The 19,123-nt window shown below is 43.6% G+C and overlaps 2 protein-coding genes across 2 annotated transcripts in view; both read right to left on the bottom strand.

Moving 5' to 3' along the window:
• The window catches only part of th2 (tyrosine hydroxylase 2), a 39,606-nt gene extending 38,462 nt beyond the window's left edge, over nucleotides 1-1,144 (bottom strand). Inside the window, exon 1 of the mRNA XM_078221095.1 lies at nucleotides 938-1,144. Coding sequence (XP_078077221.1) covers nucleotides 938-1,144 — 207 coding nt within the window. The remainder of the gene's footprint in view (nucleotides 1-937) is intronic.
• A 15,532-nt stretch (nucleotides 1,145-16,676) lies between these two features.
• The window catches only part of pah (phenylalanine hydroxylase), a 58,747-nt gene continuing 56,300 nt past the window's right edge, over nucleotides 16,677-19,123 (bottom strand). Inside the window, exon 13 of the mRNA XM_078221093.1 lies at nucleotides 16,677-16,729. Coding sequence (XP_078077219.1) covers nucleotides 16,686-16,729 — 44 coding nt within the window. The 3' untranslated portion in view covers nucleotides 16,677-16,685. The remainder of the gene's footprint in view (nucleotides 16,730-19,123) is intronic.

Genomic DNA, 19,123 nt, shown 5'->3' with positions numbered 1-19,123 from the left:
ACAGAAGGCTGACCGGCTCCCCCGCTGACCCCCCCCCCCACCCCCAGCCCACCCCGTTCACTGGCCTCCATCCTTCCCCCACTGATCCCTATGCAAAATGGCAGTGGGACTATCCACCGCCAACGATTGCCGCCAGTCTCTGCCCCTCGTCAGGCCCCATCACTAGGCCCTGCCACCGCATATGCCCTGCCCCCTTGGCACTACCCCATGCCTGGTGGACAGTGCCAAGGTGTCCCCTGGGTATTGGCACTTTACCCCTTGAGCAGTGCCGGCCTGGGCCCCTTGGCACTGCCCAAGGGGCAAAGGAGACTTTGTCCCAGGCCCACTAAATAAATATATTAAAATGAACATTTAAATAAATTATGCAGCTCCGTGCCGGAAATCGGCACAGAGCAGATGCTACCAGAAATCCAGCGCTGGGAGACACTATCACGGCGGGAACGCATGCACGAACCCCACGCATCGCCCACCGCAAGATTCTCCCTACCCGCTGCACTAAAAAATTAACTAACGCGGCGGGATGGGGGAATGGCCTCCTATCAGTTTTGCCCTTCCTTCCACAAAATGTTTAGTTAAACCCACTTAAAACTATACCTTATTCTAATGTTTGCCAATAGAAATCTGAGTCCCTTAAAACTACCTTTTTTTTCTAACAGCAAATGCTGTCGGACCTGCTGAGTATTTCCAGAATTTTCTAGTTTTGTTTCAAATGCCTCTATTCTGTTGGACTGATTCCCGCAACTTTCTGCGTTTATTTAAGTTGCTTGGCTGTTTTGTTTGTGGAATTAAATCGCAATAAAACAAAACCTCAGCAAAGAGATATTTACAAAGGACCTCACGCAGAAGCAAGGCATTCTGTTGCTCAGTCACCTTGGAGATGAAAGAATTCGCTTAATCAGAAACCCAACACTCAACCTGTCTACAAACTGAAACCTACCTCGAAAATGTTGACGGTACGGGAGAGAGCAGATTCCTTGGCCTTTCGGAGAGTGAAGATGAAAGTTACCAGGTCTCTGTCTCCGTCCGGGTCCAAAGTGAAGGCCAGCGATGGGTCAGCGAGTTCAGGGCCAGAGTTACCCAGCTCTCTGTCCTCAATCAGACTCCTCTTTTCCGGGAGACACTGGGGAGCAACCTCGGTCTTCATCGAGAGGGGTGACACTTGGCAGCCCAGCCTGGTATCCAGAATGGCCGGGGGAATTCTTAGACAGCCAGTCTGTTAGCGAGAGCTCGGTTTCTGGTGGAGACTGTGCGCGTGTGTGGAGGGGGTCCCCGCTATATATTGGCACCCGCTGAATTAATTATGGAAACTTTATTTGATGCTGATGTGCGTGGGTAGTTCCACGTGTTCGGAGCAGATGGGACCATTTGGAATGAGTCAACAGCCGAATTATCAGCTGAGATATTAAATGTTGAAGAGATGTGAAAGCCGGAGACTATCGCCACACATTCAATGAGAAAATCATTGAAGGATGAAGGAGACAAACAGAACGGAAATTGCAAACCCAAACTTTGATATCAGCAACTTTCTATTCTGATTGTTATTTTGCTGTTGTCTAAATTAACAATCGTTACATTTCCAAACTAACCGATTGGTGCCGAATAGCTGGGAGTATTGATAGCTGATAAGATGTGTAAATACCATCTCTTCTTAAACCTTTGCAAGCGATTTTAACAACATATCGATATAATTTGTAGGTTTGTGATGTGTTCAATTTGTATTTAGAATGATATAAAGTTTAAAATTCACAAATTTGCCTCAACTTAATGCTCACTCCATACTGATCTTTTGTAAATTATTAACCATCGGCTCTCAAACAATGACAAGACGGAGTACAGGAAAGAGATAGTAATCTCTCCCTCAGTGTCAAAACGAGGGAGATAGTCATGGACTTCAGTGGAGAACATGTCCCTGTCTACATCAACAGGACAAAGTGGAAATGGTTGAGAACTTTTGGTTTTTAGGTGTCCAGAGCACCAACAACCTGTTCTGGCCCCTCCATGCTGACGCTATATTTAAGAAACGCCTCTACTTTCTCAGGAGACTAAGGAAATTTGGTATGTCCATGAGGACTTTCATCGACTTTTACGGATGCACCATAGAAAGCATTCTTTCTGGTTGTATCACAGCTTGGTATGGCTCCTGCTCTGTCCAAGACTGCAGGAAACTACAAAGTGTCATGAATAAAGCCCAGTCCATCACTCAAACCAGCCTCCCATCCATTGACTCTGTCTACAGAAAAGTATGATGTGGAGATGCCGGCGCTGGACTGGGGTAAGCTCAGTAAGAAGTCTCACAACACCAGGTTAAAGTCCAACAGGTTTATTTGGTAGCAAATACCATAAGCTTTCGGAGCACTGCTCCTTCGTCAGATGGAGTGGACATCTGGTAGCCAGCATAATCAAGGATCCCACACACCCCAGACATATTCTCTTCCACCTTCTTCCTTGGGAAAAAGATACAAAAGTCTGAGGTCACGTACCAACCGACTCAAGAACAGCTTCTTCCCTGCTGCCGTCAGACTTTTGAATGGACCTACCTTGCATTAAGTTGATCTTTCTCTACACCCTAGTTATGACTGTAACACTACATTCTACACTCTCCTTTCCTTCTCTGTGAATGGTATGCTTTGTCTGTATAGCGCGCAAGAAACAACCCTTTTCACTGTGTGACAATACATGTGACAATAATAAATCAAATCAAATAAATCGCCGATATCCGGGTATTCGTTTGCTGTCTACGGGCTAAATCCAGACGCAATGTCGCTGGCCAAGGTGCTGAAACAGAGCTGCGTTCAACTCCAGTGATGCGATTCTGAGACAGCTCCCTGATCAGATAGGAATCAAACACACGGGAACACTGAAATTCAGGAATGTACTTCAGAGAAACCAATCCTTTTTTCCGATGACCGCTTTACATTTAGTCTGTGTGGAAAGTTAAAACTCTGCACTTTTCCCCCCTCGGTCTCCCTGTGTCCTCGGCAGAACTTTTAATTTACATTCTCCTTTCAGCAGCTGTTTAAGGACGCTTGAGAAAGTGATCGAGCGAGAGGGGTTTTAAATCGGTGAGGTTTGAGCAGTAAATGAATTAGAAATAGCTAAAGGAAATCCAAACAATTTGAACAGCTTGTCATCTTACTGGAGTCGATGCCGCAACAGCAACGGGCTCATGGTCACGGATTGGTAACACTGTCTGGATTTAAAATTGGGATTGGGTCGAGTTTCAAGGATTATTTTATTCCCATTCAGAGGATTGTGGGAGGGAACACTTCACTCTGGAAATTATAACCAAAAGATTTGACACAAAGTACACAATTCAAATTGAACAGAGATGCAAAGTTAACTGGCGGTTCGAAATATGCTTCCAGTTAATTGTGTCCAATGTAAACAGCACCTCAGGATCTGAATGTAGCAGAGGTGCGTGTGTGTTCATAATGCTCTTGTTTAATTTTAAACTTAAATAACGTTGGAAAAACAGACGACAGGGGCGAATTGTAAACAGTATGTTGATGTAATGTCCCGTTTGCTTCAGATTCGAAATTGATTGAAAATGTGTGCGATCGGATTGAACTCTGTATCCCGATTAAGACTAAAAATGTGTTAACTATAATTTTATGCATTATGCTTTGAGTTGGTTTTGGGTTATGACCAAGCCAATGCTTTGTCTTGTCAAGTTTGATCTTGTGTGTTATGTGGGGACCATGAATTGGATTCAATTTGAATTTGTTTTTTGGAGCAAGCAAGAAGATGGATTCGAGTCCGCCCGGTCCACTCTCAGCGTTGGCTTTGTAAATTCAAGGATGTATTTTTTTAAACTTACAGTTTGGTTCTAACATGCTGTGGATAAGCTTCATAAACACCGCGTGTGTGTCTATGTTAAAGGATGTGGAAGTGGTGTCTTTACGTGCTGTATCGTTCATGATTCTGTAGGGATTTGTGTCTATATATGTGATGTGTATAGAATGAATGGTTAAAATTAATTCAGAGCCGTACTGTCCTGTTGATTTCAATCTGATAATATCTGATCATGTTGCGGTTGGAGGTTCAATGTGCAATGCCTTTTCCATTCTTTCGTGGGATGTGGGAGTCGCGGGCAAGGCCAACATTGATTGTCCATCCCGAATTGCCCCTTGAGAAGGGGGTGGTGAGACATTTGCTTGAAGCCAGCGCTGTCGCTGTGATGAGGGTACACCCACAATGCTGTTAGGGAGTAAACTTGGCCAAAATTGCGTGGGGTACATGTTCTTTTTGATTATCCCTCTTTCCAGGGCAGGTGGGAAATCCCAAATTTCTGAAGGAAATACACCATCCCGCGAGATCCAACCAGAGTTACAGCTCCCGCTGGTAGCTCTGGGACGCCTGAAGGGTCCGCTTTGCAGAGAACATGAAAAAAGCACTTCATAGTTTGATCATTTTAGGAAAAATCCTTTAATTGGGAGCTGAAGAATATTGAGAGAGAACGGATTCCGCGTTGATTTTTGATGTTTTTCAGGGCATTCCGGTTTGATAATCTAACCAGATTGATACAACGTCCTGACTGTATTTGAGTGAAATCGGAGTCTTACCTTTTCAGGTTTATCAGATAAATTCAAGGTATAATTATTGCAAATTGAGACAGAATAAATCTGTCACAATAAACACAATGTGGATATAAAATAACTGATCCCACCATCAAAATACCCCAGCGTCTCGAAACGCCGTCAAAACGGATCGAAAATGAAGCAGATTTTATTTTCGTCAATTCAGACTCAAAGGATATTTGGATGTGATAAATTTCAGCGGCTTTAGCTGAATAAAGCGTCCAATCAATTGCTTTGAATGACATTACAAAATCTAAGAAGTGTTTTCGTTTTGTGAGAGAAATCGAGAAATTCAGAACGTGTGAGTTGCATTACAATCCAAAATAAAACTTTAATTTTCCGAACAAAGTGCTCTTCCCAGAGAAATTTCTCACTCAGGGACGATTTATCACAGCCGCAGGATTGAGAGGGTGCCGTTAATTTGGCGGCAGGTATTTGCTCAGTTTATTGCCCAGTCTGTGAATGATTGTTGTTACAGAGGTTGCACTGAGCTCTCAATGAGAACTGGGTTAATGCGCTTGAAACGGTTTGTTACCTATTCGAATTCCCAGGGAATACGGCTGAGCGGCGGGGGGGGGGGGGGGGGGGGGACAAAAATACCGTCATGTAGAATTTGTTATTGTGTATTTAACATGTTCGGCGGAAAAGTTCACCTCTGAATTTGGAGTTAGTACGGAGGGACAGAGAGAGGGGATCAGTTACCAAAAACAAATCAGCTGGAATTGAGAAAGTGACCCAAGGCGAGAAAGACACAGTGAAATGATGAGCAGACCTGGAGAGATATCGAACAATGCGAGGTAGAAATCAGATCAATTAGAAATAAACATCATTGCTGGCGAGCAGAGATACCGTCCTGCTGATGGATTTGTCTCTCAGTAATTATAGTAACCAGATCTCAATTAGCTTATCTGTAAACCAAAAGAGAAAACGCTGGAAAATCTCAGCAGGTCTGGCAGCATCTGTGAGGAGAGAAAAGAGCTGACGTTTCGGATCCAGATGAGCCTTTGTCAAAGCTTTAACAAAGGATCATCCGGACTCGAAACGTCAGCTCTTTTCTCTCCTTGCAGATGCTGCCAGACCTGCTGAGATTTTCCAGCATGTTCCCTCTTGGCTTCAGATTCCAGCATCTGCAGTAATTTGCTGTTATCCAGGATTTTACCTATAAATGCTTGTATGCTTCATGTATTCTTTATTAAGGCAGGAATTGACACACCTGTATAATTTTATAACAGTTACAGTCAGATATAACATAGGGTGTGATACAGGAAATCCAATTGGGAATTATGGAGAAACTTCTTTACCTGGGGAGTGGCGAGAAAGTGGAACTCGCTCCCACAGGGGGTGTGATCAGAATAGATAAATTCAAGGAAATGCCGGATAAACACCGGTGAGAAAGAAATGGAAGGCTGTGCTTATGGGGGCGAGGTGAAGAAGCGCTGGGGAGAAGCTCGTGTGGGCGTAAACACCAGCACGGAGTAATTGGGCCGAATGGCCTGTTTCTATCAACATGTAGCACAGAACAGCTCCCACGGTGGTCACTGGAAACAGGGAAAAATACCTGACGGAGGAATTAAATATCTAATGGCTGAAGTTGGTCGGGAGATGGAAGAGAATCTTTGGCTCACAAAGATAATGCAGTAAACTGGAGGAAATATTTACTGAAAGACGGGAGAGAAAGTGATTGATAAAAGTAAATTGCTGCCGATGCTGGAATCTGAAACCAAAAGAGAAAATGCTGGAAAATCTCAGCGGGTCTGGTAGTATCTGTAAGGAGGGAAAAGAGCTGACGTTTCGAGTCCAGATGACGCTGCTCAAAGCTCAAAGAGAAAGCGATAGGTTGGGGCACCAACTCCAATTCCTGAAATAGGTTAATTTCAGCACCAGATGTGGAAAGTGGCCTGTCCCGGTGGGTAAGTTATTTCCAGTGTGGCAGATTGCGGGTTATCTATTAGCATTTTAGAATGAGATAGCACAGAAAGAGGCCATCTGGCCCGTCGTGCCAATGCCAGCTCTTTGATGGAGCCCAATGAATCCTCCTCTGTTGTTGTTTCCCCGAAGCCTTGCAAATTGATTCGCAATAATTAAATGATGCATTAAAGCATGTTTAGTAAGAGCTTATGTTTCGTTAGACAGAGGCTAAAGCAAATGCTAAAGTTCCCACAATCTGGATGGGGTCGTTGTGGTTAGATATTTGCGTGAACTTCAGCGCATTTTGTGCTCTCCTGAATTATTCAAAGCTTCACATTACAACCCAGAGGCTCTTCTGAGATTTCACCCCTCAAAGTGCTATCCCATCAATTGTCAGAAAGCGAACTGGAGTTGAATTTGGTAATGTTGCAGATTCTGCACTAGTTTGATGCATGCTTTACGAGGTTGATGAATAATGTGTGTAAGGCAATTGACCTGTAACCCGAGGGTTGATGCCTACGTATCGATTCTTAATACACAATGCAGCTAATCACAATTCTATTTTCTACAGATCTTTTTTCATGGTTATCACAATGAAGGTAAATACAGCCAGTCCCTGTATGATATCCTCCAACATCCTAGAGTGAAAGACTGAAACCAAAAGAGGAAACGCTGGAAAATCTCAGCAGATCTGGCAGAGGGTCATCTGGACTCGAAACGTCAGCTCTTTTCTCTCCTTACAGATGCTGCCAGACCTGCTGAGATTTTCCAGCGTTTTCTCTTTTGGTTTCAGATTCCAGCATCCGCAGTAATTTGTTTTTATCCAGTGAAAGACAGAAACTTACCAATGAGTTGGTATTAGGGTTAACCATTTTGAAACACCTAACAGTCCTTTGCGCAGTGGGATATATTGCAGTGTAGACTGAGCAAATAAGACAGCAACATTTTTAAACCTCAACTATTTTATTAGGTACGACATTGCATTTATGGTATTGACAGATGTGACGTCCACCTCATTTGATATTACATCTTTGTGTTTCATTTATTACATGCATGTTCTATACGTCTTCGTAATGAGACAATTAATATGCTGAATTCTATCTTTAAAACAGGAAATATGATGGAAGCCACCTCAAAGCTTTGCCTTTTGGGGTAGTGCTGGCAAGGATTGTGTAAGCATCTTTCAGTTGTGCAGAACAATTACCTCAGGTAGCAAAATTAACACTGCAAAAGAAAATCTTGTACAGTTTGATCATTTGAATAGTTACATTTCAGAGTTTTTTTAATAAATGTGAACAACCAGTAAACAGGATGGTCAATATTATCAAAAAATTAGAAGCTGTTGTAAATTTCAGATAAGATTAACAATATTTTGCAACATCTGAAAATTAGTTGAAAACATTGTTCTCAGATGAATGAAGAACATTGAAAAACAACTTATTTCTGCTTCAGAACTCCTGCAAACAGTTGCAGGGCTGAAACATTCTTGCAGAGTTTATATTAGATGCTATGCCTGTATATATTAGTTCTAAGAAGTTAAAACTGAAAATAAATGCATTAACTCAAAATGTCTTAACTGAACAGGGTAGATTTCTAATATCTATCAATGAAAGAGATGATATCCACCCTCAGCCCATGGATTACATCCAGCCCTTGGATTCCAAGTTATCCAATCCTATTTGTAATCGACTTATGTCTGACTTCAAATTAAAAAAAGCAGAAAATGCTGGAAACTCTCAGCAGGTCAGGGGACATCATTGTGGAAGAAACAGAGTTAACATTTCAGGTTGATGACTTTTCATCAGAACTGGGAGATAGAACAGCTTTAAAGTAAATAAGCAAGACTTGTTCACGAACACATGAATATAAGAAATAGGAGCAGGAGTAGATCATGCATCGCCTTGAGCCAGATTTGCCATTCATTAGGATTGTGATTGATTTTCTGCCTTAACTTCATTTTCTGCCTATCCCCCCATATCCATTGATTCCCTGAGAGACCAAACATCACTCAATCCAGCCTTAAATATATTTAATGATGGAGTATCCTCAATTCTCTGGGTAGAAAATTGCAAAGATTCATGAACCTCTGAAAGGAGATATTTCTCCTCATCTCAGTCCTAAATAATTGGCCCCTTTTCCTGAGACCGTGTCCCTGTGTTTCAGAGGAGCGGAAACGATCTCCCAGTGTTTACCCTATCAAACCCTGAAGAATCTTGTATGTTTCAATGAAATTACCTCTCATTTTTTTCTAAACTCCAAACTGTCTCGGCTCAATTAACTTAGCCTCTCATAGGACAACCCTCTTGACTCAGCAACAAATCGAGTGAATCTTTGCTGAACAGTCTCCAGTGCAAGGATATCCTTCTGTAAAAATAGAGATCAAAGCTGTGCCTAAACACTGTTAAATCTCATATTCCTTCCAGTTCTGATAAAAGTTCATGGATCTGAAATGTTAAATTGTTCTGTCTCTCCACAGAAGTGGTTGCCAGCTGAGTACTTTCATGGTATTTTTGGTGGAATTTCAGATTTCCAACATCCACAGTATTTATCTTTTATTTCCTATTAGCTGGTTTGTCCTGTTTCAAATTTTCTTAGATCTGTAAGTTTGACATAGGTTCTTAGTAACATTGCCTTAATTGTGAATTGGACTAGCTTACTTTTATGTTATTTTATCAAATTACATTTATTTTTGATATTAGCTGAAACTGCATATATCTAATTTTTACCTCAATAGATGTATTCCATTTAAGAAAAGCAAGATTATTAGTATCAGATGGATGCAATTGAATGAACATTGATTTTGACATTGCATGTGGTCCTTTATGATCTATGTTACACAAATATATGGTTCTCAGAAAATAAAACTTGGACAACCCTGATCTTTTGCATCAACCTTTTCTTTATATTTCAATGAGAATAGAGAAAGACGCAAACTGTATGCAGTAAAAAGACTGCCTTAACAGAGAACTGACAGATATACAACGTAAGAGGGGAGAAATAAAGAATTGTTCAAAGCATTCAAATATAACCATTTTGCATAAACACGCTTCTACTCAAAAGGGTCTCAGGTGTTCTCTTCAAATGAGCAATATTGCTGTTTTGTAACAGCTGCCCATGCAAGCCTCAGAAAGAAGCACTGAGCCTGTGACTAAAGACTCAGGCTGGACACCTCAAGATCACCTCAACACTCATTCTATTTGCATTTTCAAAATTACTCTCACCTGCAGACTGAATCGGTGGTGTGTGTTCATTGACTGAACAGAAGATATAGGGGACAGTGACTAGTGGAGCTCTGTAGGGTCTGTCCTGGAACATATACTGTCTGCATAAACAATGTGGCAGTATAGACACTAACATTTACTAAAGGTACAGAAGGACAATGGCTATTGACTAGTATGTGGGGGGGGGGGGGGAGGTTATTGGCATTGGCAGAAATACAGGCACATGGTCAAAGGGCTTTACAACATCAAATGTGTCTTGAGTATTTTAGATCTCTTGGCTCAATACAGGAAAATTTCACACCCATCCCCATCCACCTTCTTACACTAAGTTCAAAATGGACAAGTGCAAATCAAGTTCAAAGAACAGTGGGTGAGATTCTCCGGCCTCCCAGTCGCATGTCTCCCACCGGCAGGAGGTGGAGTGGTGTTTGCTAGCAGCGGGATTCTCTGTTCTCACTGCTATCAAAAACCACAGTAAGAAGTTTAACAACACCAGGTTAATAACCTGGTGTTGTTAAACTTCTTACTGTGTTCACCCCAGTCCAACGCCGGCATCTCCACATCAAAAACCACAGCAGGGGTACACTTCCAGTGGGACCAGAGAATCCCGCTGGCATGAACAGCCGGAGAATTCCGGCCAGTATGTTTCCCACCATGCAGATGCTTAATATCTAGAGCCCCAGGAAAGCTCTCTGATCCAGTGTTGGTTAAACCTGCCTTAGATGCGTTTACTGCTCCAATGTTCTTCTGTGCAGTCAATGACAAGCCCAACCAAACTGACTGGGTGTATGGAATGCCCATTTTTCATGAAATCTTCCTGGGGATTAGAAGTCTCACAACACCAGGTTAAAGTCCAACAGGTTTATTTGGTCGCACGAGCTTTTGGAGCGCTACTCTTTCATCAGGTGAGTGAAGGGGAAGCACTCTGAAAGTTCGTGCTAACAAATAAACCTGTTGGATTTTAACCTGGTGTTGTGAGACTTCTTACTGTGCCTACCCCAGTCCAATGCCGGCATCTCCACATCATGGGGATTAGAGGCAGCGGAATTGGCCTGTTCAGATCAGAATTACTGCTCACTCTTTAAGATCTGTGTCGGCACGGAAAACCCAGCACAAAAACTGTTTCAAATAGGACGGATCTATATGTATCTATGAATAATGAGGGTTACTGATAGAGTAAATGAAGAGAAACTGCTTCGACTAGCAGGTGGATCAGTCACTAGAGAGACTCAGATTGAAGATAATTGGGATTGAATCAGACTGGCAGATGAAGATAGTGCAGTAAGTTGCTATGATCTGTAATGCACTGCCTGAAAAAATAGTGGAACCAGATTCAATCGTAACTTTCGGAATGGAATTGGATAAATTCATGAAAAACAAAATAGAGGCATGTCTACGGGGTCCTCATTATGGGAGTGGAAAGAACTGGATAAATCTTTCAAAAAACCACTAATAGGCAGAGCATGCCAAATGGCTTCCTTCGATGTTGAATACTTCAAATGAAGAGTATGAAAGTTATGAAGAATTAGGATAGATGCAGATGATGATCCAATACTTATGACAAGACTTTGTACCAAAGGAAGCTTATGTAGGGATGAGGAAACAACCCTCGATTGAGGGTTACAAGTTAGCAAGGAATGAACTGAAAAAGGGGCTTAGGAGAGCTAGGAGGGGACATGAGAAGTCCTTGGCGGGTCGGATCAAGGAAAACCCCAAGGCTTTTTACTCTTATGTGAGGAATAAAAGAATGACCAGGGTGAGGTTAGGGCCGGTCAAGGACAGTAGTGGGAACTTGTGTAAGGAGTCAGTAGAGATAGGCGAGGTGATGAATGAATACTTTTCTTCAGTGTTCACCAAGGAGAGGGGCCATGTTTTTGAGGAAGAGAAGGTGTTACAGGCTAATAGGTTGGAGGAAATAGATGTTTGGAGGGAGGATGTACTGGCAGTTTTGAATAAACTGAAGGTCGATAAGTCCCCTGGGCCTGATGAAATATATCCTAGGATTCTTTGGGAGGCAAGGGATGAGATTGCAGAGCCTTTGGCTTTGATCTTTGGGTCCTCGCTGTCCACGGGGATGGTGCCAGAGGATTGGAGAGTGGCGAATGTTGTTCCTCTGTTTAAGAAAGGGAATGGAAATGATCCTGGTAATTATAGACCGGTTAGTCTTACTTCGGTAGTTGGTAAATTGATGGAAAAGGTCCTTAGGGATGGGATTTACGACCATTTAGAAAGATGCGGATTAATCCGGGATAGTCAGCACGGATTTGTGAAGGGCAGGTCGTGCCTCACAAATTTGATTGAATTTTTTGAGGAGTTAACTAAGTGTGTTGATGAAGGTAGGGCAGTTGATGTCATATACATGGATTTTAGTAAGGTGTTTGATAAGGTCCCCCATGGTCGGCTTATGATGAAAGTGAGGAGGTGTGGGATAGAGGGAAAGTTGGCCGATTGGATAGGTAACTGGCTGTCTGATCGAAGACAGAGGGTGGTGGTGGATGGAAAATTTTCGGACTGGAGGCAGGTTGCTAGCGGAGTGTCGCAGGGATCAGTGCTTGGTCCTCTGCTCTTTGTGATTTTTATTAATGACTTAGAGGAGGGGGCTGAAGGGTGGATCAGTAAATTTGCTGATGACACCCAGATTGGTGGAGTAGTGGATGAGGTGGAGGGCTGTTGTAGGCTGCAAAGGGACATAGATAGGATGCAAAGCTGGGCTGAAAAATGGCAAATGGAGTTTAACCCTGATAAATGGGACGGACAGGAGATTCTGCGGGAACGAGAGAGACTCGCGGCTGGTGTGTTGCCTCCCAGGAGCCAGAGTCCGCGATGTCTCGGATCGTGTTTTCAAAATCCTTAAGGGGGAGGGGGACCAGCCCCAAGTTGTGGTTCACACAGGCACTCAAGACATAGGTAGGAAAAGGGATGGGGATGTAAGGCAGAAATTCAGGGAGTTAGGGTGGAAGCTTAGGGCTAGAACAAACAGTTGTTATCTCTGGTTTGTTACCCGTGCCACGTGATAGTGAGGAGAGGAATAAGGAGAGAGAGCAGTTGAACACGTGGTTACAGGGATGGTGCAGGAGGGAGGGATTCAGATACCTGGACAATTGGGGCTCTTTCTGGGGTAGGTGGGACCTCTACAAACAGGATGGTCTGCACTTGAACCAGAGGGGTACCAATATCTTGGGGGGGAAATTTGCTAATGCTCTTCGGGAGGGTTTAAACTAATTCAGCAGGGGGGTGGGTACCTGAATTGTAGCTCCGGTGTACAGGAGGTTGAGAGTAGTGAGGTCATGGATGAGGTTTCAGGGTCGCGGGAGTGTACTGGCAGGCAGGAAGGCGGTTTGAAGTGTGTATACTTCAACGCCAGGAGCATCCGGAATAAGGTGGATAAGCTTGCAGCATGGGTTGGTACCTGGGATTTCGATGTTGTGGCTATCTCGGAGACATGGATAGAGCAGGGACAGGAATGGTTGTTGCAGGTTCCGGGGTTTAGATGTTTCAGTAAGTGCAGGGAAGGTGGTAAAAGAGGGGGAGGTGTGGCATTGTTAGTCAAGGACAGTATTACGGTGGCAGAAAGGACATTTGATGAGGACTCGTCTACTGAGGTAGTTTGGGCTGAGGTTAGAAACAGGAAAGGAGAGGTCACCCTGTTGGGAGTTTTTTATAGACCTCCGAAAAGTTCCAGAGATGTAGAGGAAAAGATTGCAAAGATGATTCTGGATGGGAGCGAAAGTAACAGGGTAGTTGTACTGGGGGACTTTAACTTTACAAATATTGACTGGAAAAGCTAAAGTTCAAGTACTTTAGAGGGGTCGGTTTTTGTCCAGTGTGTGCAGGAAGGCTTCCTGACGCAGTATGTAGATAGACCAACAAGAGGCGAGGCCACATTGGATTTGGTACTGGGTAATGAACCAGGCCAGGTGTTAGATTTGGAGGTAGGTGAGCACTTTGGTGACAGTGACCACAATTCGATTACGTTTACTTTAGCAATGGAAAAGGATAGGTATATACCAAAGGGCAAGAGTTATAGCTCGGGGAAAGGAAATTATGATGCGATTAGGCGAGATTTAGCTGGCATAGGTTGGGGAAGGAAAATGCAGGGGATGGGCACAATTGTAATGTGGAACTTGTTCAAGGAACAGCTACTACGCATCCTTGATAAATATGTACCTGTCAGGCAGGGAGGAAGCAGACGTGTGAGGGAACCGTGGTTTACTAAGGAGGTTGAATCTCTTGTGAAGAGGAAGAAGGAGACTTATGTTAAGATGAGACGTGAAGGCTCAGTTAGGGCGCTTGAGAGTTACAAGTTAGCCAGGAAGGACCTAAAGAAAGAGTTAAGAAGAGCCAGGAGGGGACATGAGAAGTCTTTGGCAGGTAGGATCAAGGAAAACCCTAAAGCTTTCTATAGGTATGTCAGGAGTAAAAGAATGACTAGGGTAAGATTAGGGCCAGTCAAGGACAGGGGTGGGAAGTTGTGCGTGGAGTCTGAAGAGATAGGAGAGGCACTAAATGAATATTTTTCGTCGGTATTCACACTGGAGAGGGACAGTGTTGTTGAGGGGAGTACTGAGATGCAGGCTGTTGGACTGGATGGGATTCATGTTCATAAGGAGGAGGTGTTAGCAATTCTGGAAAGGGTAAAAATAGATAAGTCCCCTGGGCTGGATGGGATTTATCCTAGGATTCTCTGGGAGGCTAGAGAGGAGATTGCAGAGCCTTTGGCTTTGATCTTTGTGTCGTCATTGTCTACAGGAACAGTGCCGGAAGACTGGAGGATAGCAAATGTTGTCCCCTTGTTCAAGAAGGGGAGTAGGGACAACCCTGGTAATTTTAGACCGGTGAGCCTTACTTCTGTTGTGGGCAAAGTTTTGGAAAGGATTATAAGAGATAGGATTTATAATCACCTAGAAAGGAATAATTTGATTAGGGATAGTCAGCACGGTTTTGTGAAGGGTAGGTCGTGCCTCACAAACCTTATTGAGTTCTTTGAGAAGGTGACCAAAGAGGTGGATGAGGGTAAAGCGGTTGATGTGGTGTATATGGATTTCAGCAAAGCGTTTGATAAGGTTCCCCATGGTACGCTTTTGCAGAAAATACGGACACATGGGATTGAGGGTGATTTAGTGGTTTGGATCAGGAATTGGCTAGCTGTAAGAAAACAGAGGGTGGTGGTTGATGGGAAATATTCATCCTGGAGTTCAGTTACTAGTGGTGTACCGCAAGGATCTGTTTTGGGGCCACTGCTGTTTGTCATTTTTATTAATGACTTGGATGAGGGCGTGGAAGGATGGATTAGTAAATTTGCGGATGACACTAAAGTCGGTGGAGTTGTAGACAGTGCGGAGGGAAGTGGCAGGTTACAGAGGGACATAGATAAGCTGCAGAGCCGGGCTGAGAGGTGGCAAATGGTGTTTAATGCGGAAAAATGTGAGGTGATTCACTTTGGAAGGAGTAACAGGAATACAGAGTACTGGGCTAATGGTAAGATACTTGGTAGTGTGGATGAACAGAGGGATCTGGGTGTCCATGTGCATAGATCCCTGAAAGTTGGCACCCAGGTTGATAGGGTTGTTAAGAAGGCATACGGTGTGTTAGCTTTTATTGGTAGAGGGATTGAGTTTCGGAGCCAGGAGGTCATGCTGCAACTGTACAAAACTCTGGTGCGGCCGCATTTGGAGTATTGCATACAGTTCTGGTCGCCGTATTATAGGAAAGATATGGAAGTGTTGGAAAGGGTGCAGAGGAGATTTACCAGGATGTTGCCTGGTATGGTGGGAAAATCGTACCTTGAGGCTTGAGGTTGTTTTCGTTAGAGAGAAGAAGGTTAAGAGGTGACTTAATAGAGGCATACAAGATGATCAGAGGATTAGATAGGGTGGATAGTGAGAGCCTTTTTCCTCGGATGGTGTTGGCTAGCACGAGGGGACATAGCTTTAAATTGAGGGGTGAGAGATATAGGACAGATGTTAGAGGTAGGTTCTTTACTCAGAGAGTAGTAAGGGCGTGGAATGCCCTGCCTGCAGCAGTGGTGGAGTTGTCAACGTTGAGAGCGTTCAAGTGGTTATTGGATAAACATATGGATGATATTGGAATAGTGTAGATTAGAGGGGCTTTAGATTGGTACCACTGGTTGGCGCAACATCGAGGGCCGAAGGGCCTGTACTGCGCTGTAATGTTCTATGTTCTATGTTCTAAATGTGAGGTGATTCATTTTGGTAGGACTAATTTAAATGTGGATTACAGGGTCAAAGGTAGGGTTCTGAAGACTGTGGAAGAACAGAGAGATCTTGGGGTCTATATCCACAGATCTCTAAAGGTTGCCACTCAAGTTGATAGAGCTGTGAAGAAGGCCTATAGTGTGTTAGCTTTTATTAACAGGGGGTTGGAGTTTAAGAGCCGTGGGGTTATGCTGCAACTGTACAGGACCTTGGTGAGACCACATTTGGAATACTGTGTGCAGTTCTGGTCACCTCACCATAAGAAGGATGTGGAAGTGCTGGAAAGAGTGCAGAGGAAATTTACCAGGATGCTGCCTGGTTTGGAGGGTAGGTCTTATGAGGAAAGGTTGAGGGAGCTAGGAATGTTCTCTCTGGAGCGGAGGAGACTGAGGGGAGACTTAATAGAGGTTTATAAAATGATGAAGGGGATAGATAGAGTGAACGTTCAAAGACTATTTCCTCGGGTGGATGGAGCTATTACAAGGGGGCATAACTATAGGGTTCGTGGTGGGAGATATAGGAAGGATATCAGAGGTAGGTTCTTTACACAGAGAGTGGTTGGGGTGTGGAATGGACTGTCTGCAGTGATAGTGGAGTCAGACACTTTGGGAACATTTAAGCGGTTATTGGATAGGCACATGGAGCACACCAGGATGATAGGGAGTGGGATAGCTTGATCTTGGTTTCAGATAAAGCTCGGCACAACATCGTGGGCCGAAGGGCCTGTTCTGTGCTGTACTGTTCTATGTTCTATGTTCTAATCTTCACTGAAGTTTCCTCAGAGCGTGGTAGAGAGTTCCCATTTCACCTGCAAATTTTAAACAACAGCAATTAGAATTTATGTATTTTTATTCAATTGGTTTCAATATGTTACCGTACTATTTCTTAAAACGCAACTTATTGTGCATTGTCTCAAAAGCATTGCCTCCCTATCTCTGTAACCTCTTCCAGCCTGACAACCCTCCAAAATCTCTGTGCTCCTCGAATTCTGGCCTCTTGAAGTGGAGGACAGGCCCCTGTCTACATCAATGGAGATGAAGTGGAAATGGTTTAGAGCTTCAGATTTCTAGGTGTCCTGATCACCAACAACCTGCCCTGTCCCTTCATGCTGACACTGTAGTTAAGAAAGCCCACCAAAGCCTCTACTTTCTCAGAAGGCGAATGAAATTTGGCACGTCTGCTATGACGCTCACCAATTTTTACGGATGCACCATGGAAAGCATCCTTTCCGGATGTATCACAGCTTGGTATGTCTCCTGTTCTGACCAGGGCTGCAAGAAACTACAACGGGTCGTGAACATAGCCCAGTCCATCACGCAAATCAGCCACCCATCCATTGATGCTGTCTACACTTCCCACTCAGAAAAGCAGCCAGCATAATCAAGGACCCCCAGGCACCAGTCAACAAAACGAAGGAGATTGTCATCGACTTCAGGAAGTGTAAAGGAGAACATGCCCCTGTCTACATCAACGGGGAAGAAGTAGAAAGGGTTGAGAGCTTCAAGTTTTTAGGTGTCCAGATCACCAACAACCTGTCCTGGTCCCCCCATGCCGACACTATAGTTAAGAAAGTCCACCAATGGCTCTACTTTCTCAGAAGACTAAGGAAATTTGGCATGTCACCTATGACTCTCACCAACTTTGTAAGAGTTTTAACAACACTAGGTTAAAGTCCAACAGGTTTATTTGGTAGCAAATTTTACACCAACCTTTACAGATGTACCATAGAAAGCATTCTTTCTGGTTGTATCACAGGTTGGTATGGCTCCTACTCTGCCCAAGACTGCAAAGAACTACAAAATGTCATGAATGCAGCCCAATCCAACAAGCAACCCAGCCTCCCATCCATTGACTCTCTACACTTCCCGCTGCCTCGGCAAAGCAGCCAGCATAATTAAGGACCCCACGCACCCCAGACATTCTCTCTTCCACCTTCTTCCTTCGGAAAAAAGATATAAAAGTCTGAGGTCACGTACCAACCGACTCGAGAACAGCTTCTTCCCTGCTGCTGTCAGACTGTTGAATGGACTTACCTTGCGTTAAGTTGACCTTTCTCTACACCCTAGCTATGACTGTAACACTACAGTTTGCACTCTCTCGTTTCCTTCTCTATGAACGGTATGTTTTGTCTGCATAGCACGCAAGACTTTTCACTGTATGTTAATACACGTGACAATAATAAATCAAATCAAATCAAATCAAAACCCCGGACATTCTCTCTTCCACCTTCTTCCATCAGGGAAAAGATACAAAAATCTGAGATCACGTATCAACCAACTCAATAACAGCTTCTTCCCTGCTGCCACCAGACCTTTGAATGGACTTACCTTATATTAAGTTAATCTTTCTCTGCACCCTAGCTATGACTGTAACACTACATTCTGCACTCTCTCATTTCCTTCTCCCCTATGTATTCTATGAACGGCATGCTTTGTCTGCACAGTGCACAAGAAACAGTATTTTTCACCCTATACCAATACATGTGACATAAGAAATCAAACCGAATCAAATCTTGCTTAACACCGATTTTAATCGCTCCTCTATTAGTGCTGGAGCCTTCAGTTGCTTGGGCCCCTGGTTTTATATAGGTGAATGAGAGAGTTGACTAGTTTTGTGTGATTGAATGAGGAAGTTGGTTTATTTTTGGTGATATTGGTTGTGGAAGAGATATTAGAAACATGGAAACATAGAAAAACTACAGCACAATTCAGGCCCTTCAGCCCACAAAGTTGTGCCGAACATGTCCCTACCTTAGCGATTACTAGGCTATAGAAACATAGAAAAAGAGATTGAGGAAAAGAATGAGAGAATTGCCAGATTTCTTCAAGTTCTGCCATGTGATCTTTTATAATACCTGAATGAATGGACAAGATCTTGGTTTAACAGCCCATTGAAGCACAGCACCTCCAACAATTTGCACACAGCAAGATCCCAAAAACAGCACTGTGATTATGACCAGGTAATCTGCTTTAGTGATATTAATTGAGAACAGACCACTTGCCAGAACACTGAGGTTGAAACCCCCTGCTCCACTTCGAAAAGCTCGATGGGATCCTTTCTGTCCACCTGAGAGGGCAGTTGTGCCCTTGTCCAAAAGACTACAACTCTGACAATGCAGCACTCCCCCAGCCCTGCAGAGGTAGATCAGCATCTGTGTGCTTAAATATCTGTAAATAATTGGCTTACTCAGGATAGTACATGG

Source organism: Mustelus asterias, chromosome 9, assembly GCF_964213995.1.
Source record: "Mustelus asterias chromosome 9, sMusAst1.hap1.1, whole genome shotgun sequence".
Taxonomy (NCBI): Eukaryota; Metazoa; Chordata; class Chondrichthyes; order Carcharhiniformes; family Triakidae; genus Mustelus; species Mustelus asterias.
Note: the sequence above shows the minus strand (reverse complement) of the source record. Positions and strands in the feature narration are given on the sequence as shown.